Consider the following 21202-nt stretch of genomic DNA (forward strand, 5'->3'; position numbering starts at 1 on the left):
ATTTATCTCTGTCCAAAATAACAAACTTCACCATTCTTATTAGTCTTCATCCAAAACGGTAGACTTTATCAATCTTATTCGTAGTCATTCAAAATGACAGACTTTACCAATCTCACTAGTCCTTGTCTGAAACAACAGGTTTTATTATTTTCATTAGTCTTCGTTTGAAATGACATACTTTATTATTTTCATTAGTCTCTGTCTGAAATGGTAGACTTTATCACACATTATTGGGTCCACCATTGTGGTAAGAAAAAACACATGAGCATTACTATCGTTGTAGTCGATCACAATCATAATATTCAATATCGTCATTGAGGTCATTCATAAACACAATATTTATTTTCACTGATGCAGTCATTCACAAACTCAATATTTAGGGAGTTCATGCTCTAAATGAAGGTTCTAGACTATTACATGATAGATAGGCTTTCTGCCTAGTTTAAAAAGGTCTATGAACTGCCTAGTGATCACCTTGCATGAAGGCAGTATAGGGGTTTACAAGGAATGGTTGGGGCATAGTATGACTATCATTACCGAGTAAACACTTGTTTATAGTTGGATATTTCACAAATATAAACCCCGATTGAAAGTCATGAGGCAGAACGCTACTCCCCGTCTAACCTAGAATTGGGTCTACTCACGAAATCAAAATGCGAGGGCATTAACCTATACCCGATGTACTTATGCATGAACAGGAAATAAAAATGTTAAAGCAGTGAAAATGCGAGCTAAAATTAAATAGATCAAAACAAATAGGCAAACAACCAAATAAGCAAAACTTAGTCCGGCTAGACAAGGTGTTTCCCAGTGAAGTCGCCAACTTGTCGTAGGGTGCACCACAATGTTGAAGGGCGATGACGAGGTTTTTTGTGCCTCATGAGGAGGTACGTGTTGTTGGGAAGGGTTTTGAGTTTGGGTTTAATCATAAAATTATTATTAATGTTCAGGAGTCGCCATCTAGTATTATAGTTACTAGGAACTTATGGCATGTAAGAGTCTGAGTAAGGGACTAGTTGTGCAAGAGGAAGATGCATCACCCCCAGTGCACCCTACCTAAGGCAAGCTGCATTGTTGTTTGATTATTTTTCTAAGTCGAATTTCTATTCATTTGTCATTTCTAAGGTCTAAGGCAAATCTCCCTTCATGAGAGAGTCTCTACCTCATCGGATGAAATACTAACCATTCTAAAGTTCAAAGTTTAGCATTGTATTTATTTTACACCTTATATCTTTAATACTTGAAGGTGTACTCTATCATGTAGTATTACACCCCATAGATATTAAAGTCTATATCTAGACCCTAAAAAAAATATTGGTAAAGGGTTTTTTTTGACATTTTAGTCAAATCGTAATAGATAATTATAAACTAGTTGTGATATCCATTTTGCATTTTAAAACATGAGAAAGATGCAATTTTTATCTTTTTAAGAAAATATACTTGGAAAATTTTAGGATTTGGCCATATGCATAAAAATAAAATATTTTTTTGTTTCTTTTTGTCTTTTGAAAAGGGAAACTAATTTAAAAATTTTGAAATTTTTTTAGAAATATTTTAAAGAAAGCCGAGTATTTTAATACCTAATTTATATCTTACAGTGTAAAAATACAACCAAATATTAAATAAAATTGGTAGAAAAACATGCGATAAAATCATACTTTTTTAAAGGGATTTTTTTATTTTTTTGGAATTTTTTTCATTTTTTTAAATATATATATATATATATATATATAATTAAATATGTGAGATGGGTCGACCCAAGTAACTAGGCCAATCCCAAGAAAGTTGGGTGGGGCCAATCTCAACCCAAAAAATCTTTTTTTTCTTTTTCTGATCCAAGCCAGACCTGACCCAGAAATTTAGGTTAGGTTAAGACTAGCCCGGCCCAGGACATGGGGTTAATTATTCCCCCATCCCTCTTTCTTATATGCAGGCGTGACATGGAAAGAAATGGTAAAGGAGAAGGGGGAAGGAAGGAAAGTGGGGTCAACCTTGTTGTGGCTAGCTGGGGTGGGAGGTTCGTTCATGGTGATTGCAACAGTGCCCGGAGGTGTTGGTGGTTGGGTTGCTATGGTGCAGGAAGGAGAAGTCTGCAACGGTGTTATTGTTCATTGTGGTGGGCGATAACGATCGCTGAGGGAGGAGCTAGTGTTCGTGGGGGTGAGTAGGTTGGGGTTATTGGTATTCTCGCTAGAGAAGACAATTGTGAAAGAGGTAGAGAGAGCCGTAGAAGGCTGACGGGAAGAGAAGAAAAATGAAAACATGGGAATGGCTGGTTTTTTTTAGACTTTGGCCTCCAATTTCTTCATCCTCAAATCATGGAATCTAGATCTATTTATAGGGGGTGGAAGAGGGACATTTTATCTTTAATGGTGTCAAATCATGGCTTTTGGTTCGACTGAGAAGGATCTCAACCGTTGGTTCAAAGTGTGCATCGCGAGCTATTAAATATGTAGGAAAATGGTTGGTCGGATTGGACACTTTAGGTCAACGTCTCAACCGTTATGGTGTCAATTAACTTGAACAGACCATACCAGGGTGTAAAGGGATGTCAAGTGATCATTTGCGTGCATGTTTTGTCAAATTTGATGGATGTTAGAGGCATTAAATGCAACTGCAAAGTAGCCCCCTTGAGTTGTCATTTCAGAGAAAATTGGAGAAGAAGATAAACAGTAATCAAAACGGCATCGTTTTGGTAAAGGTTTTTTTGGTCCTTTGATTTCTGATTTATCTCATCTACACCCCAATTGACTTTAAACTTTGATGTTTATGCAATTTGGTCCCTGGCAAAACTTCAATTTTAGCCCTATATTTCGACATCTTTTCTATTTTGGTCCTTGGTCTTGGATTTATACAATTTAGCCCCTAAATTAGCATTAAACTATCAATTTCTTCAATATCACCCCAATTTCAATCAATTGAGCCCTTGTAGTTCTGTGTCTTTTGAAGTTTGGTTCTTGGCTGTGAATTTCTTCAATTTAACCCCTAAGTGACCCAAAAACTTTGATTTTCTTTTGATTTTGCCCTTTATTTCAATCAATTAACTTGGTAAAAATTAAATTTGATCTCTTAAAATTTCAATCTTCTCAATTAAGCTCAAATCCGGCTCCCAAACTTAATTTTTTGCTAAGTAAGCCCCTAATAAAATTAATTTGACCCATTTAAAGTATAATTAAGTCTTTTCATTTAATTAAATCCTTTAGTTGGACCCAAATTAATTCTTAAACATAATTTAAATTTAATTTGGCCCATGATTAAATCAAATTGGCCTATTAAAAATTTAATTATGTCCTTGGACTTATTTTTTTATGTAGAATCGTTCAATAATTATTTAATCTGGCATTGAATTTGCATTTTTCTCCTTTTTTAGGCATAATAGGATACAATTAGGCTTTAAATTTCCTCCAAAATTGTAGCCTATTTTTTATGTATTTTTTTAAATTCTCCCCAACTTGCTTTCTTCACGTTATCAACTTTTATTTTATTATTATTATTTTTATTTTGAAAAAAAATGAATTTTAAAGAATAACCCAGAATTGGGTTATGACATACCAAATAAGACCTTTTGCAGATACCAGCCACTTTGGCCTGCCAGACACCAGGTACCGGTTACCGGCCACTTTGGCTAGAAAAAATAAATTAAATTGTTAAAATTAAAAGATTAACCGATTATTCAATATACAAGTCTTGCTTCCAAACTAATTGGATTTTTTAAGACCTTAATAAGACAAGTCTTTTATGTAGATAATGCTTTTGAACCAGTTGGTTTAAAAGAAAAGTTTAGATAATGCTTGGCTTCTCTGTTTAGGTAGCATTTGGTATTATAGTAATAATTACTTTTTAAAATGTTTTTTATTTAAATATACATTAAAATAATATATTTTTTATTTTTTAAAATTTATTTTTGATATCATTATATCAAAACAATAAAAAAATATAAAAATAATAATTTTAAACAAAAATAAATTTATTTTTTTATCAAATGTCATTTAGGCCGCGTTTTCAAACGTTACCTTAATGTTATACAGGCATTTCTTTTCTGAAAATAATGCTTGGCTTCTCTGTTGAATGTTATTTTGTTTAACATCCGTATCTCGAAATTTTCTGTTATTTTTTTATATATAATTTATGTATGTGAAAGTGTTCATGCCTGCTGCTTGTGGATGTAAACCCTGTTCAGCAATGTGAAATCCCAGCTGGGGTATGAATTTCTCGGCTAGTTTAAACTGAATGGGTGGCGACTGGAAGCTTTGCTGGTTGAGTGTTTCCTCTTCGCATCCAGTAGAGCAATAGAAAAGACTTCTAAGTATTGTATTTCGCCAACAATCTAGCTTATCAAATACCAATTTGGTTCTTGTAAATTTATGGTAAAACATGAACAACTGCTAGGTTCAGAATGACAGTGTAGGTCGGTTTGTTCTTGGATCATTCCATCTAAAACTATATTTAAATGTTTAATATTGTGTTTGTATTATATAATTCAAGTTCATTTATTTTTAGATTTGAATTAGAATTATTCATGTTAAATTAATATTTTAAATTATATATATACACATACAAAACAAAATACCGAAATGATCTGAAATCAAAATTTATTGTTCCAATAAGAAAAATAGAAAGTAAACCCAATTAGAATTCACAACATTGGTTCAAAACCTATTAATATTTCTTTAAAAATAATTCTTTGAATTACCATTTTTTACCTGAGCTTGAGCTTTTTGTCGAGTCCATTTTTTAGTTAAGTTTAATAACTATTAAAAATGGGTTAAATATATTGCATAAAAGAGACAATCGAGCTATATGGTGAGTCAAGGAAGCAATCTTAGGAGGAGCATTTAGAAGTTGATGCAATATTTCTTGCAAGGCTTTCCTTAAACGTTCAAAATTTCTCCCAACATATATTTTATCTTACACATTATTACAATTTACTTATGTACAGTACTACTTGCAAAAACATTTGTTGTGCTCAACTGAAAGAGGGCTAGAGGAAATTAATAAACTGTATTTGTTCTCTGGAATCTCCTTCTTAGTAGTCTCTTAATACGTGAAAAAAAGCCTCTCGGTGCATTTTCTCCTCGTAGAGATAAAACAGTCCCACATCTTCTGCAAGCTTGTCTAGAGTCCTCTGCAGATCCTGGAGACTCTGCTGGCACTAAAAAGGATTGACTAAAAACCGGGGTATCCACCTCTTGAAAGTGAGTTCTCGGCTCTGTACCTACTGCCAAAAGAACGGCAGCAAGTATAACAACACTGATCTGAAAAACGATGAACACCACTGTAAGTTTTTTTCTACTCGGGATAACAAACTAAACACTCTGATCACAAAGTTTCTGATAACATTATGTTCAAAATGAATACTGCTACCATAAACTATTAAGCCTTTTGTCTTGGAATTTACCTGAGCTACCATAATCAAGAGCATGATTGCGCGGCTTATCTTTACGTGGAACGACATAAGAATCTCAAAGTCTGTGTTTTTCTGGCCAGTATATGTAGTGATTTGCTGTGATAGAAGACGAGGTTAAATATGACATGAGAAGTACAGTCTCGATCAGAAAAGATCCTTACGAATTGAGTGCACGCACGTTCGAATATAAAAGCAGCTCATGGCCAGCATCATGCATGGGACCATATCAAGACTCGGAAAGTTGGTTCATGGCTTGTATAGAGTGTGTGTTAAAGTAGACTTGATTTCAAACTATTTTGCAGATCATGTCAATGTTAGGGGGGTGGGAACCACATCTGTCCTTCCTAGCATCAAGATAATGAGAATTTACCAGTAACTAAACCATAGATGCTGAGTCTCAAACTGCTTGAAAAAAGCTATGGTCATAACTATAGACGAGTAATTTAGTTTAATTTACTTTTATCCAGTTGATATCATTGCTGAAGGTTGATTAGGAAGTTTTATGAACATGTTACTAAAAGCATCTCGTGTATCCATTAATTCAAAAATAGAGCAAGCATACCTTTCCCCAGTCTATCTTGAAGAAAATTGCAACGATGACGGCAACTTCAAGGAAAAGAAGGCAGCAGATGGCAACAATATACTAAAATCTAAGTCAAGGAAAGAAATTATATGTAGCAGACACAAATGTTATTAGCAAAATCCAACCAAAGGAGAACTCCCTCTAGAAGGACAGAAAGCGTGCTTATTAAGAATATCATGAATAATTAAACAGTCCTTGGAAATGATGAAGCTTGGAAAATCTTAAAGGTTCTTTTGTTCTTCTAGCTATGCTGAAGCTGAGTAGAAAGGATGCGAAGCAAAGGGTAGAATTGCTGATGCAATTAGCTATAATATAACCACCGATGGTGCTTAAGCAGACAATAATCCCCGCTCCTAAAAATGTGTATATAAACCTGAAAACAGAAAAGAGTGGCTTGTCAGATGCTGAGTAACCCTTTGCTTGGATCTCTTGAATCATCTATCTAGTGATGTTAATTTCCGCAGGAAAAAGCTGTTAATTTTCATGAATATGTACTCTGGTTGTGAAGAAAAAGTGGAGATTGGAAACCTACCACGGTATTAGAGGAGATGGCCTTAGAGGGAACTTGGCAATACTTTCATCCCATTTCTTTTGAAGCCAAAGGGAGTATATGATCGTTCCAATCCCGCACAAGAGCATTACCAGGTTAACTATCCTGATTGAGCTGTGCAAGCAACACCTAGCACACCTTGTCATTGCTGGTTTTGAATCTACCTGTATTGAGCAGCTATCACAACCGATAGTGGTAGGCAGTAGAGTATTAAGCTCCCTCCAAGCTTATTTCCCATCTGAAATTCCAGCGCCGACATGCTTTACTAAGCTGCTGCAGGTAAGGAAAGGGGGCTGGTGGGTGCGGTGCTATTGATGTCGTTTTCGTGGTTAAGAGAGACCGTATCGAAGAATGCTCAGGTGTGCTTTTGTGCATGCAAGAGGGTGGGATTTGCACTTCGTTGAAAGTTAGATGAAAGATGGAGACAAGAAAATACACAGAAGACACCAAGTTGAAGGCAACCTAACAGTCATGGGGACATCGAGCAATAGGGGGTGGTGTGCCCATTCCTATATGCTCTTCTTTTTTCTCTCTTTTTTTTTCTTTTTTGGTAGAACAATATGCTCGTCATTTAACAAAGACCGGACGTCGAGAAAATTAGCTTCAGAATCGGTCAAAACCACCATTTGGTCTCCCAACCAATACCTTTACTCAAAACACAAGACCAGTGGAAATTAAACGGTGAGGTTTCATATCAAGGACAAAATCCCAAATTTACAATCAGAAATAGCAACCAACAAAATCAGAGACAGAAATAATAACCAATTTAAAATTTATTTTTTACATTAATACATCAAAACAATTTAAAAATACCAAAAAACAATTAGAGGCAATATCAATCCAAAGACAGCTTTATGTAGTTGTTCGTCCGAACCAATTAAGGCAATACATGATAGAAGGAAATCCATCTCGCCCTCGTAATGGCACAAGGAAAGCAACACAGTACCGTAGGGCAACAGACAAAGACATCCAACCCGACCATTTCACGACCAAGTACTAGACAGGACAATGGCAGGTGTGGAAGCTAGATTCCACTTTCAGCTGCAATTCTACAAACATATCTCCCGTTCCACCATTTTTTTGTTTCCATCACAGCTTGTTCATTTCTCTGGTGGGCATCCCAGTGTGCATCATTATCACAATGACAGAAGCATAAAATCATTCCAGGTACAAAAAATTGTGCCACTTGTATATCTCATGAACTATGGGAATCGCATAGCAACAACATGAAGCCGACAAGGATCCTTCAACCTGATTTCTCTCTTCTTTTTTGGGCCCAAAATGCAGGGGCTGAAGATTACACTTCAGAGCTAACACAGTTGCACTAATTCAGAAATTAAAAATAGACAAGGCAGAAAAAATGCCAACATTAGTAACAAAATCCCAGTCAAAAATGAAGTCACTGGATGCAATTTCTGGTAGGTCAAATTCCAAGGAGTTATGTGCCTCATTCCAGCTTTATCCTATCCATATCATTTATCACCCCTTCAAGCTGTATCATAAAAAGGAAAATGAAAAAAATCATGACAGGGAAGATCAGCATTAGTATAAAATTGGAACACCAGCAAACAAGAAAATGAGTATACCTTGACAATTTGCCGCAAAAAGTAATCGCCATATCGCCTCACCGGTTTGGTGTCAACAACGTGAATCATGTCCTGCAGTGACAAAGTGATTTCAGAACAAACAAAGTTTAAAATAAATACCACCAACTGCACTTTGCCTATTATAATATATGTACAAAGTAAATTAACTTGCATTGCTTAGTTGAACACAATCACAACAGGCACACATCAAACAAATCACATAAATGTATGGCCTATAGCGTGGACAACTCAAAGGAAGCTATGATTACAAGAAGAATTGGTTACCACAGAGTCAATTATTATGACCAGAAAATGAGCACATAGCCATGATTCTGTGCATTTTGTTAGGCTAGCATGGATCAGTTATGCAAGTTGATATGGATTTTACCAACCACAGATGTGACTTTCTAATGAAAATATGAAAGGCTCAGTGAATTGATTATCAATGTTGTCAACAAAATCAACAAGTCCAGGTAGTTGCAGACTATGGAAACTCCAAGAACATGCAATTGCGTCAATTTAAAATCAAGTGAAACTTTCAAGCACAATTTTATAAAAAAAAAATCTACAAACTAGACAGCATAATCACATACAAAAAGACATACATCATCAATGTAGAAATCCACATCAGCATTCAATATAATCTTTGCCTCAGAATCAACAGCATGAGTCTTGTGCTTGTATGTCATCAGGATAGTCCTGTAAGATGTAATAGCAGCAAGTTGAAAACATCATTTCCAGTCATCCAAAGTTTAAATGAAATAAGCCCACAAAACAAAATACTCACCTTAGAGTTGGTTCATCAACTTCCATGTAATTAGCAAGCTTCCCAACGGATATAGAAGAATACACTTTCAGGAAGGTTCTAACACCTGACAACAATTGTTGCTGTTTTACTTCGTAAAGAAACAACTTCAGTTGCAGTCTGTAAGCATCCTGCAGAGATAAATATCAATTTGTAAATATCACACAGATGCACAGGCACAGAAGGACCATGAAAACTACTCAAGTGGGTCAACTGCCACAAAAGCTTGATTTAGCCCTTGTCAAAACATGAGAATATATGAAAAGGAAACAAAGGGAATGACACTTCCTTGATATGCAGCCATCACTTTTAAGAGAATAAATTAAGAGGAAATCTGTATTGCCCAATCCAGATAACTCAGAATGCTTAGATAAACAAATGGCAAAACCAAGTGGGACTCCTTCAGTCTTGTAATGCATGTGGTAAATGTTTGTGTACTGAAAGCTGATGAATACAATAGCTACAGTGTTTTAGGTGCAGCAGGAGCTAAACCATTTGGAATTTATAAGTGCTATCATTATCCATATAAAGCATATCATGAAATGAATCGGATGATATTATTAAAAATGCTTTTCGGAAAAAATGTGCTGCTTTAGCTTGGTGTGATCCCTGCCGCTGCTGCTATTTTCTTCCCCTCCAGTCCTATTTCTCAAAGAAAGTAGATTCTAAGCATCTAATTTAATATTGTGTCAGCATATGCATTTATTATAAGAATTCTTTCGATAGACTGCAGCATATCTCGACTTCTGTAATGAACTGAAGCTCAATTGGTGGTTTCTTGCCATATAAATTTCATGAAAAGTTTTTTTCTACAAAGGTTAGCTGGTCAACTGAAAAAAAAAAATGAATATGTAGTCCTATTCAAATATTTCTAAGCAGATCAGTTCATATACATAAAATTTAATTCACGAGTGATTTCCATATAGGTTAGCTGGTCAATGAAGGAAAGAGTATCAAAAAATACGTTTTCTGTTTAAATATTTCTAAGTAGCTCTGCTCAACATATAAAATGTGTAATGCATACCTGGTTGTAGTTTACAAGAGGCTCTTCAAAACTTGGAGCTGAGGGAGTAATGAACTTCGGGCATGCATACGAGAAGAGCTCATCATAGATAGCAAATGCCTCGCCGTCACATCTTTGCATTCTAGCCATCTTTTCACCATACTTCTCCCTTAATTGTGCGTTGACTGTCTCGTCAATAAGCTTCACTTGTGGGCAAAGAGAGAGACAAATTGCCAGCAAAGCATACATCTGTTCATTCTTCTTTAGTATCTGCTCATATTGTGAAGATTTCTGATGATACTGCTTAGTCTTGTATATGTACAGGAGAATTTTATTGAATTCACGAATAGCATCCACATACCTATTAAAAGAAACAAAAAGGACAGCAAAAAAATGTTTCATTCAGGTAAAGCCCAGAACACTATTATATATGCAAAATGATAGTTGAGGAGAAACAAAGGATCTAACCTAAAAGATTTGGTCTTTTTATCATTGAGTCGGACAGGGGATAGCAGTGAATGATTGCGTGTTTAGATGTGGCTAAACAGGCTTACTTTTTGTCAAGAATACTCTATTCCCTCAATTTCACATCAATTTTATTTTTATTTTTTAAATGTACTTCATAAAAACCTTCCTGGCATTGCAGCACCATACCTTAGACTGAGAGTTGCTAAAACGAAGGGCTCAAGCAACATAGACGAAATCAAAGACAATAGAATAACAGAGATGGAGTTCCAAAACAGGAAAATGAAAGGAAAAAAATAAATTTATTAAATTTAGGCTGATGAACAAAACATAGTTAGAACGTACCTCCTCAACATAAGATTGGCAAAACCATAATGGTATATTGTACTGATATGGCTTCCAATAACAGTGGCATAGACACCATGTTGATTAATGTCAATAGGAAGTAAGCACTTCAGGCCAGTATGATAGTCACCCAAGAGGCAATGAACTCGTAGCAAACCAACTGTGCTGAAATATCCCAAAACCTTCAAGACATTACTTCCACCACTGTAATCATACCCATCAGTAGCAGTGAATTGTTCAAGACCTTCCTTCTCCCGCTCTAGAATCTGAATGATCATCGACTTCTCCACCAGTGCTTGCAAGAAGTTCAGCACTCCATACACATTCCAAGCCTGTAAGTAAAAAATCCTTTAATTCCAATTCAAAACTAAAAAAAAAAAAAAAAAAAAAAGTAACCATATCCCAAGTATGATTGCATGAGTGTGGTAATTATCAAACTATAGTATCCATCAACATAAGCCACAGAAGGGTGTATTCTGATTCCACCTTCATTCAAACTCCATTGCTCAACCCCTGTTTGCATTAGTAAAGAGACAAGGTACAGTATTCCCTAAAAACAACCTATCTAATTATATTTTTTCCTCTTTCTCTGTTGCTGTCTCCTCAATTTGTATTTAGGGTAGATTCCAATTTCACATCTCAGTCAAAAAAAAAAAAAAAACCTCCAGCTTCCAACAAGTAACAGCCACAGATAATACTCCACTTAACCATTGTTTCTTTCATTCCAATGCTTGCAATAATTAACAATGCAGCAATCAAACTACCATTAAAAAAAAAAAACAATCCCAAATTACAAGAAACAAATGCTTTACCTGATCAAATTGCCTCAAAAGGGCAATCTCTTGCTCAGTCTTGTTCTTCATTTTAGCCCTATACTGACAAAAACTCTGAAACTGATACACAAACTCATCCACCATATCCCATAACCACTGATTCGGCAATTGCATATTCACCACTCCATGCAACACCACCTATCAAATCAAACCAAACACACATCACAAAAGATTTTAAAAATAATAATAATCACAGTTATCACATTACAGGGGAAAAAAGGAAATACAAACATAAATAAATAAAACAAACCTGAAAAATATTGCAATAATTATCCCAACTATCAATCCGCTGCTTAAGCGTAGGAGAAAGTCTTGCATACAAATGCCTAAACCACATCTCACGATAAAGCAAGCAAAAAACATGATCATTGTCGACATAATTAGCAACCGCATCTACTGAAGGCCAAGGGCTGTCTTTGAAGAAACGGTCGGAAAGTGTTTGGAAAGAGGTTTCGTACATCTCGTAAATATCGTACACGTTTTTTTCTCTTATGTGCCTGTACAAGTGTGTTACGAAGGACTTGACGGAGTCCGGGACGAAGTTTGGGTCGTAACCGTCTGGACCGGTTTGTTCATCGTGTCTGGTCGGAGCGTCGTCGTAGTCGTAGGTTGTTGCCATGGTTGTGGAATGAGGGATCGGAGTAAGCAGAATGGGGAAAGGGTAGAGAGGGAGAGAAGGAGGGGAGTGTGAGAGGCAGCGAGGGAGAGGGTTTAGTTATTATCATTGGGCTTTTAGCCCGTTTTGATAAAAAGACCCATTGATATTTCCTGTTTTCAGTAGTTCATTTAGGCCTATTTTATTTACAGGAAAGTAATTATTTAGTAATATTTTTTAAAAAATAAATTTTAAGAAAAGTGAAATTCAGTAAAATAAATTTTAAAAAAGTATTTTCTAATATTTGGTAGTGTAATAGAAAATAAACTGGAAAATGCTTTTCAATGTTTGGTTATGTTATGAAAAATAAACTGAAAAATAATTTATTAATGAATTAAATATTTTTTTTAAATTTATCTAATATATGAAAAATATTAAATATAAATATTTAATCACTTGCAATAAAATAATAAAATCTAAAAAGTATAATGATGAATTTTTTTATTATATTTTATATTCATATATAGCTTATTTTATAAAATACAACTATATATATCATATAATATTATAGAGATATAACCTTGTGAAATTTTTTATAAATAAAACTTATTAATTTTTTTCAATTTTAAAAGCTTAAAATATGTTTTTTTCACATGAAAAAAGCCAAATTATTTTATGGTATTAAGATTTTTTTAATCAAGTAAAAGTTTGATATTTGGGTTTTTTGGTATGAAGATTTTTTTAAAAGATAAATAAATACAAAAATATTTTGATAAATTTGTTGGATAAAGATTGGGTTTTTTTTTTACAGGTATAGACGATTGTCCCTGTAATATCCCTTTAATATATATCAAAGAAGCATTAAGAAATAAATATAAATATCTTACATCAAACATAGTCATGCATAAATATTAAGTTTTAATGTAATACTCATACATATTAGTTCAAATTAACAAACATAAACATGCTAGACCGAATTAAACAAGTAAACATACTTGTCAAATAACAAACATAAACTGGATTATCATAGTGAAATCATCTAGCAATCAGGCCTGTAGCAGTGTTAGTTCACAAAATTATAAACCCAAATTTTCCTCAAATTAGCATTTTTTGTCATAAATGCTTTTGCCAACATTTTATTTTGGACCAAGTGATCAAAAGCATCACCAAGAGCGATCTTCTGAAAGCCTTCAACTTTCATCACTTCTGTATATAGCTCATTAACATCAAGTTGATTTTTGCTTAGGCTTTGAATTGCAAACGCTACATCTCCAATCTTTTTAGACAACTTTTCAACACTATCATCTTCATATGTTCGATATCTTTTTTTATGTTGCCTCTTTTGGGTATTAGAGGAAGATGTCTCTTTACCTTTTGAAGTTTTTTCATATTCTCCTTCATTTTCATTCGAAATAGACTGCACTTTAATGTTCTCTTCCAAGTTTATATCAGCATATGATTTGGCATAATTTCCGGTTGTCATGTCTTTTCCAACAACAATGATGTCCTAAGTTATTGAGTTTTGAATTTTATTGACAGAAAGCTAAAGATTGAAAAAGTGTGGTAGAGCAGAAATGTGGCGATGAGATGAAAAGCTAAAGATTATCAACATGCACATTAAACAAGCAAGATCTGAGATCCTATACAAAACAGAGCATGAAATTATTCTGATTTTTTCTCAAGAATTAACAAGCTCACAAGATTTATACCACAATCACAAAAAATCCAAATAAAGAACAGGAAACAAAAAGACAGATAATATAAAAATATTTGAGGAAAATAATTACCTGAAGAAATAAAGGCCCCGTTTGAGAAAGTTGATTTTTTGTTCCAATAATGAGATATGAGAAAGGGAGATTTACAGCCACACAGTAATTTTTTGAAGAGATTAGTTGTAAAGCTTCGGAGAGATTTGTTTTATTCGTAAGTGAAAAAGGAAAGGAAAGTGTTTTCCAAGAATAAAAAAGGGAAAGCACTTTCCTGCTGTTAAAGTTAACATTTTCTTTTGACCAGAATTTAATTTTCTTTGACTAACTTTCCATGTAGTTGCCAAACATGAGAAAGTGAGGAAAATGGTTTCCAGGAAAGTGAATTCCTGGAAACAAACGGGGCCTTAGTTTAAAATAACTGAAATATTTCATACCAAATCAAAAAACAGAACAATTTTAATCTCATTTCAAATCTCAGTCTGTTCTGGATTTTTTGATTAAATTTCAACTGGAATGTTCCGGTTTCGTTTCACACGTTCCGTTCCGATCTTGAAAAGTAATTGAATCAAATTGATCAATTAAATCACCCAAGCATAAAAAGTTTTTTTCATTACTATTTTCAATAATAATAATATTGAAAATTATTATTACTATTTTCATTAACAATGATATTAATTTTTTAAAATTAAATTTATCACTAATATATATAGTTTATATTCATGTTGTTTTTTTTTTCATGTTTATACTTTGTAGAAATTTAGCAAAATAAAGGATGTTTTAGATCCCATTAGCCTTGATAACATTGACTTAACTTTATATTTAAAATATTTGTGTTAAAACATTTTACTTTCATAATATTTTGATATTTTGTTTAAGTTGAATTATTTTAAGTTAAAGATCTATTTAATCTTGACTATTTAGAAATATTTTAAATTTTAAAACTATATTTATTTGACACTGTGTTTGCATTATATAATTTATAATTAATTTATCTTAAATTTAAATTATGTTTGTTGAATTATATATATATATATATATAAACAGTGCAATTCTGAAATGACACGTTAAAATATTTTGAAACTAAAACATTTTATTTTAATTAAAAAATTAAAATACTTATCCAAACAGAATTGATAATCTTAGTTTTAAAAAGCATCCGGATTTGTATATGGACATAAATCATATTGTGCCATTACCATGCTATCCGTTATGGTTTGGCCCTTTTAATATATAAAAATCAACCTAATTTGCCCATAAAAAAACCTCATTGAAAAACTGACAGGTTCTATCAGCTTTCCTCTTTAAAAAACAACATTGAACCATCTCTAATGCTAACAATATTATCATCTCAACTTCAATTTAAAATAAAAAAACAATAAAAAATATTTTCAACTTAGTTGTTTAGACCAGCTTGAAGTATGATTCCCGAAAATAGCTTGGATTATTGGTTTCATTTGTGAAATATCAGGTTAACTGGATCTATTATTTTTGTCTAAAACAACTTCATTTAAAAAATAAATTATTGGTTTTGACCCAATTAAATTTGATTGGATCAACCGAATTGTAAGTCAATCTACTAAATCACCTATTTTGGTCTGGTAAAATCAATTTAAATTGAAACTTAGCTCAAGCTAGATTTCAAGTTATGAATTTAATGAATTAATTCATGAAGTTGAATTAAAAAATTTAATTAAAAAAATTAAAATTAACACGTAAAAATCAACCTGAAAATGCTATAATCATAGTACTAAAAACTTAAAAAGATATTATGAGGGCTTGAATTTTGAATGAAAATAAAACTTAAGCTTAGATATGGCGAGTGGGGGGCTATTTTGTGTGTGTGTATAGTTTTTTAAAATATTTTTTTATTTAAAAATATATTTAGATAATATTTTTTTATTTTAAAAAAATTATTTTTTATATCAACATATCTAAATAACACAAAAATATAAAAAAGTGATTTCAAACAAAATAAAATTTTAATAAAAAATAAATTGAACCACCCAATCAGCGCTGCATGTACTTACCAATCATAAAACTAAAGCTGCCCGGTCCACCTAGGCATAAAACTAAAGCTCTTAAATGATATTGTCTTAAAAGCAGTCATAATTCATTAACCACATCAACATGTATAGAACAATCTTCATTGAATTTAATTCAAAAATTGTAATAAAATCTTTGATTTGAAATATTTTTGAATGTTAAAAATTGAATTTCAAATGAAATTTAATATCTAAAAATACTATGAAAATCAATCAGAAACTAACCTCTCTGATTTACCATTCTAAAATAAAAAAAATTTAATGTTAAAACTTTTTTTTTCAAAATACTTATTTACCCGTTTAAAAAAAAAACATTTAAAGAAATAAAATAAAGTAATAAGAATAATATAAAAAATAATATAAATTAAATTTTATTTTTTCTAAATATATAAATTCAATTTATTTTTCAATTAAATATTATAGCATAAAATTAATTCCTAATAACCCATGAAAATGCGAGAGAAACTAATCCAAGCCCAGAGGTATTCCCTTTAAATGACACAAATGGCTCCTATTGTGCAAACTGCAAAGTACAAACACATTTGAATTATCATTGGTGGTAACAAATTTAGTCAATGTCATAATAGCTGCAGTTTTCTTTTTATTTATAAATATATTAAAATAATATTTTTTTATTTTTAAAAAATTATTTTTAATATAACAAATCAAAACAATTTAAAAATATTATAAAAAAATTAATTTTAACTAAAAATATTATTTTTAAAAAATATAAATTAGACCACATTTCCAATCCAAACAATCATGAAATCTTTTGAAAAACCAGCTGACGTTTAGGATGTGATGGTGTGAAAAGAAATGTATAGCTTTTTAAAATGTTTTTTTAATATATTAAAATAATATCTAAAAAAAATATTTTCAATATTAATATATCAAAATAATTTAAAAATAGAAGAATAGAAAAAAAAATTAAAAATTCAAGTGTTTTTTTAAAAAAGACACGGGCATGCTGCAATACCACCAAACATGGCCTTAATCAAATCATTAAAATTAGGGGAATGTAAATGCTTGCTTTTCCATGACTTTGGCGCACAAAATAAGAAGAGAAATCGCCGTTAAATTATTTACAGCCTACAATCTACGATGACTACCTAAAAGGCCAAGGGCAACGAGTAGTCACATGGACGTCATCTTCGAAACTGTCACGCTCACCATTCATCTCGTCACAGTATCCGCAACTAAACTTCTGATAGAAAATCAGTCAACATGAGAAGATCCAGACATTCTTGATGCTGTACTTGAGAAAACCCTGCAAAAAACTCACCAATGCCACTTGGCTTCAAGATCATACTCTTTGTCTGTTAGATGAAGTGCGAGTGATGTGAGGTGATTCTGAATAACTGGCAGGTTCATCTTCTTCGTCAGAAGATAAGAGGGACGAACCCATCCAAGCCTTAAAACCTTCATTAACACGCCTTTCCACGTCTGGAGTGACCACCAAGGTGTTGGTTTCCAACATTTCCAGGCCCAAGTTTCGACTACCAAAATCACTCTCATCAAGAATTAGAGCAGCTTTCCTTCTTAAAAAGATGGCGGTTCCCGCATACAAAATGACTAGCCCCCATGTCGCAAACTCATAGCACCAAAACAAAGGCAATGAACAACTACTCCCTAGTGTCAGGAGGCTTGAACCAAGAAACAGCGCAAGGAGACCAAAGATAATGGCAAAGACACCATTCAAAATGGATAGACAACGCACCCCACCTATATATCAAAAAGACAGTTAGAAGATAATCAAATCAATTAAACAACTAGGCAGCGCATCTATGTAACATACAGAAAAGCAATATCATGAATATGCTGAAAGGGCAAGACTTAATCAAGTTAATCTTTGTTTCACTTTCCTGCAATACTATGGGAATCAGTTCAACAAATTGGAAAAATAAAAGGAAGGAAAAAAGGGTGTTAAGACCAGGATTGGCTTCCAGCACGCAATGTACAGAGCCAGTCGTTCATGATAAAGACTCTTCAAGAAGACCAGACGTCAAAAGATGGCGGTCCCATTCTGATTAATACTTTTAATTAATTCCAGTACGCAATGGTCTGACTAGACATCCTTATCTTATCGATTTCAGCTGCAGCCTGTCAACCTATTGTTTCTTCCATTTCTAACTTCATCAAGATTTCTGATTGCACTAATCAGTGGTAATGTCAGTCAGCTGCCTCAACTTTATTTCTTGATCTCTTATAAAAAAAAGGTATGGAGGAAGTGAAATCATTTACATCTCATAAATATATGAGCAACAGCTAAAAAATAAGGTGATTTATGATGCATTACAATTTTTAAAATAAAACATGTTGATTGCATCAAACTCTGTATCTGATCATGCAGGTTTCCTCAAGTCACTACTACACTCATTAAGAAATGGACTTGCATGGAAAAAAGAAGAAAAAGAAGCCCAGATACCACCAATCTGAAAGTGTCTAGATCCGACTAATTAAGGCCTTGTCCTAAGTTTTCCAATCACCAGAACTGCTGCCATCACCCAAATGTACTAAGGGGAAAGGAGTTGGCAGATCTTCTGGTGCCTAGATCACAGAGGGGAAATAATTCTCCATTTTAGCCCCCCTACTCCCTTTGGTACAAATATTAATGATCAGATATCACGGTAAAGAAAATGAAGCAATGGTAGAGCTGCTGACTACAAAGGCAATCACAGAGCCTTATGGGGCCCCCATTGCAAAGGAAACCGTGTAAAAATTCTTAAAACAAAGCAAAACCATAGGAGTTAACTGATCCCAAAATGCACTGATGCATGAATCATCCATCACCAAAGCCTTACTAAATAACTTCAAAAACCCAATTGCCCATTTGATTGCTCATCTCCTTAGCAACCCAGTGCTGCATGAATCAGAACTTAAAAGGCATTGTGAAGCCACTAAAGAAAGCAAACCAGTATATCATATGATTTCAGGTAAAAAAGACAACTACCTCGGTTGCTAAGGAAGACAAGAGTACAAGTGATATTCTGGCAAAACTTACTAATTCCTCCCCTTTCTTACTGTGGCTCTCATGGATCAATTTTTACCTTTCATCATCAGCATTGTTGGTATGTTTGAGATAGCAATTACCAACAATGCATGAGTTACACTATTCAGAACAAGAGCAGCAGCCAACACCTCAAACACCAATAAAAAAAAACTACAAAAACAAGCGTGTAGAGTTATCTGTTTCCTTCTTTTTAAGTATAATCCTAAAAACCAAATCACCAAACTTAGTCCTATAAAGAATTAAAATGGCATGTATAGACAATGAAAAACCCTTACTGATAATAACGCAATGCAAACATTTAGATTCTACATCAATGGGTCAACACAATTAAAGCATACCCCTTTTTGAAGCACAGTAATTATTTTCAACCACCTTCAAGCATCCATGTCTTGCTGGAGCAGAATAAGCAACATTCATCCCTGCACCATGCATAAAACCATGAGATTCCGGATATCAAAGAACACAAGAAACCAACTAACCCAACCTCAAATATTCCACCCTTAACACCAAAAACAAAAGGAACACAATAAATTAATTCTCAATCCAGGGACACCCAAGTCACTATAGGAGTATTTTTTATGATCAAGAAGTTATCCCAGGGCCATCTCTATATCAATATCAGTCCATAAAAAAAAATTGATATTCCACACTTCATGTTAGTTAGTCACTTTGTCCAGGACTGACCAAGATTACACCAAGATTACACTTAATCCACTGTACCTCTCAAGTCTAAACACATAACACAACGCCAGAGATTAATAACTACAACAGACAAGAAATGGAGATCTTGTTTACTCTGGTATCAATCTTTCAATTAGTCTGAAAAGCATTCTGTATTATCACATTACCCAATTGGCCATACTCTCATTATTTCCTTTTTGACACTTGATACATTTTGTTAAACAGTAACTTTAAGCATCAAAATGCACGATTACAATAAGCCATTATCATTAGTTGATACACTGAAAGCTAAACCAAATTTTAAACTGATATCTAAACCATTTATTGAAGTACAGTTGCATTATATTCTATAACTAGAAACAAATCACCATAAATTAACCAAATCCCATTGAAACCCGCAATTAATAACACCCTCACTCACCTAAAAACGGAAACCAAATCTACAAAACGAATTAAAAAAAAAATGCATACCTGCAACAAGATAGGCAAGCGAAGCCAAGAAAACAATGCCGGAGGGAACAAAAACAACCATCCAATAGTAATCAACAGTCTCCTGATCCGTCAAATAAAACGCTCCAGGAAACAAATCTGAATTCCCACCATGTTTTATCGGCAATGGCTGTAATCTGTTACCGCTACAAAAAGGTCTCTTCCCACTATCGCCAGGAAACACAATTTTAAAACTCACTGTCGTCGAAACAAATATCACTAGGCATATAATTCCCACTGTAGAAATCAATAACGGTCGCTGTAATTTCGTCCATGCTTTGTCTTCTTCACGAAGACATTCGTATTCGTGTTTCGGCATGAAGGCTTGCCGTAATGCATCGCTGATTAAAGCCATTTTTTGCGATCGGTGATTTTTAGGGTTTGGGAGTGAATGGAAACAAAAAGGAAGCACGTGGTTTTGGATTTAGTAAGGTTTATTATTTAATTAAGCGCTAATTAAGGTCAATTGTGTGAAAATGATGTTAATTACGAGTCTAATTTAACGAGATTTGACGGAGATACTAGGGCAAGAGAGTGGCGTTATGGTGGTGGCGTGCTGTTGCTTTAGTTGTTTTTTTCAGGTGTTGCGGGATTTGGCGGGGCTTCTCGTGCGGTGGCGCGTGCGATTCTAAAGTGGACGATTTGTGACTTCTTATGCTTAGGTGGATAGATGCCTCTTTATAAAATTGAACGATCAAAATTTTGAAAGTTAATTATAAATTAGTCCCTGTAGTTTATTTAAATAAATAAGTTAGTAATAGCTTGTATCTATTAAATTTTTTTAGTCCCTCCGTCAATTCTCCATTAGTAAGCCTGTTTGAGACTGTGGTAGCGATTGCGGTTCAAAGTGTTTTTTGCTTAGAAATGCATTAAAATGATATTTTTTTTATTTTTTAAAAAATTATTTTTAAGATTAACACATCAAAACAATCTAAAAATATAAAAAATAAAATTAACAAAAATAATTTTTTGAAATCCAAGAGAATGCAGTTTCAACCACGTTCCCAAATGGTGTCTAAAAGCTTTTTCTCAAAGTTAATATGCTAAATTTGAATAATTTTATTTTAGCTCAAGGTCCAATAAACTTAAACTTAAACCT

The 21202-nt window shown here is 33.3% G+C and overlaps 3 protein-coding genes across 3 annotated transcripts; all 3 read right to left on the reverse strand.

Moving 5' to 3' along the window:
* Positions 1-4834: 4834 nt before the first annotated feature.
* On the reverse strand, positions 4835-7039 carry LOC133674642 (tetraspanin-19-like). The gene is made up of 5 exons (XM_062095858.1): positions 6523-7039; positions 6264-6363; positions 5970-6050; positions 5399-5503; positions 4835-5255 (listed from the first exon to the last, which is right to left on the reverse strand). Exons 1-5 carry the CDS (start codon positions 6684-6686, stop codon positions 4992-4994), a joined length of 714 nt encoding a protein of 237 aa, XP_061951842.1. The 5' UTR covers positions 6687-7039; the 3' UTR covers positions 4835-4991.
* Positions 7040-7287: 248 nt separating this feature from the next.
* Positions 7288-12295, reverse strand: LOC133674641 (uncharacterized). The gene is made up of 8 exons (XM_062095856.1): positions 11828-12295; positions 11557-11715; positions 10745-11076; positions 9956-10295; positions 8914-9062; positions 8732-8825; positions 8127-8198; positions 7288-8032 (listed from the first exon to the last, which is right to left on the reverse strand). Exons 1-8 carry the CDS (start codon positions 12194-12196, stop codon positions 7988-7990), a joined length of 1560 nt encoding a protein of 519 aa, XP_061951840.1. The 5' UTR covers positions 12197-12295; the 3' UTR covers positions 7288-7987.
* A 4593-nt stretch (positions 12296-16888) lies between these two features.
* Positions 16889-20741, reverse strand: LOC133674081 (uncharacterized). The gene is made up of 3 exons (XM_062095053.1): positions 20086-20741; positions 19272-19352; positions 16889-17645 (listed from the first exon to the last, which is right to left on the reverse strand). Exons 1-3 carry the CDS (start codon positions 20456-20458, stop codon positions 17227-17229), a joined length of 873 nt encoding a protein of 290 aa, XP_061951037.1. The 5' UTR covers positions 20459-20741; the 3' UTR covers positions 16889-17226.
* Between the last annotated feature and the right edge of the window lie 461 nt (positions 20742-21202).

This window comes from Populus nigra, chromosome 15 (assembly GCF_951802175.1).
Source record: "Populus nigra chromosome 15, ddPopNigr1.1, whole genome shotgun sequence".
NCBI lineage: Eukaryota > Viridiplantae > Streptophyta > Magnoliopsida > Malpighiales > Salicaceae > Populus > Populus nigra.

Excerpts from the sequence above, each read along its gene's own strand:
- LOC133674642 (XM_062095858.1), bottom strand. The coding sequence starts at position 6,686 with ATGACAAGGTGTGCTAGGTGTTGCTTGCACAGCTCAATCAGGATAGTT. Across the intron at positions 6,051-6,263 it reads GCAATTCTACCCTTTGCTTC|TATATTGTTGCCATCTGCTG; the intron begins GCATCCTTTCTA and ends CTTAGATTTTAG. Across the intron at positions 5,504-5,969 it reads TCAAGATAGACTGGGGAAAG|CAAATCACTACATATACTGG; the intron begins GTATGCTTGCTC and ends CTTCTATCACAG.
- LOC133674641 (XM_062095856.1), bottom strand. The coding sequence starts at position 12,196 with ATGGCAACAACCTACGACTACGACGACGCTCCGACCAGACACGATGAA. Across the intron at positions 10,296-10,744 it reads GCCAATCTTATGTTGAGGAG|GTATGTGGATGCTATTCGTG; the intron begins GTACGTTCTAAC and ends TTCTTTTAATAG. Across the intron at positions 9,063-9,955 it reads CTCTTGTAAACTACAACCAG|GATGCTTACAGACTGCAACT; the intron begins GTATGCATTACA and ends TTATCTCTGCAG.
- LOC133674081 (XM_062095053.1), bottom strand. The coding sequence starts at position 20,458 with ATGGCTTTAATCAGCGATGCATTACGGCAAGCCTTCATGCCGAAACAC. Across the intron at positions 19,353-20,085 it reads GCTTGCCTATCTTGTTGCAG|GGATGAATGTTGCTTATTCT; the intron begins GTATGCATTTTT and ends TGCATGGTGCAG. Across the intron at positions 17,646-19,271 it reads TTACTGTGCTTCAAAAAGGG|GTGGGGTGCGTTGTCTATCC; the intron begins GTATGCTTTAAT and ends TTTGATATATAG.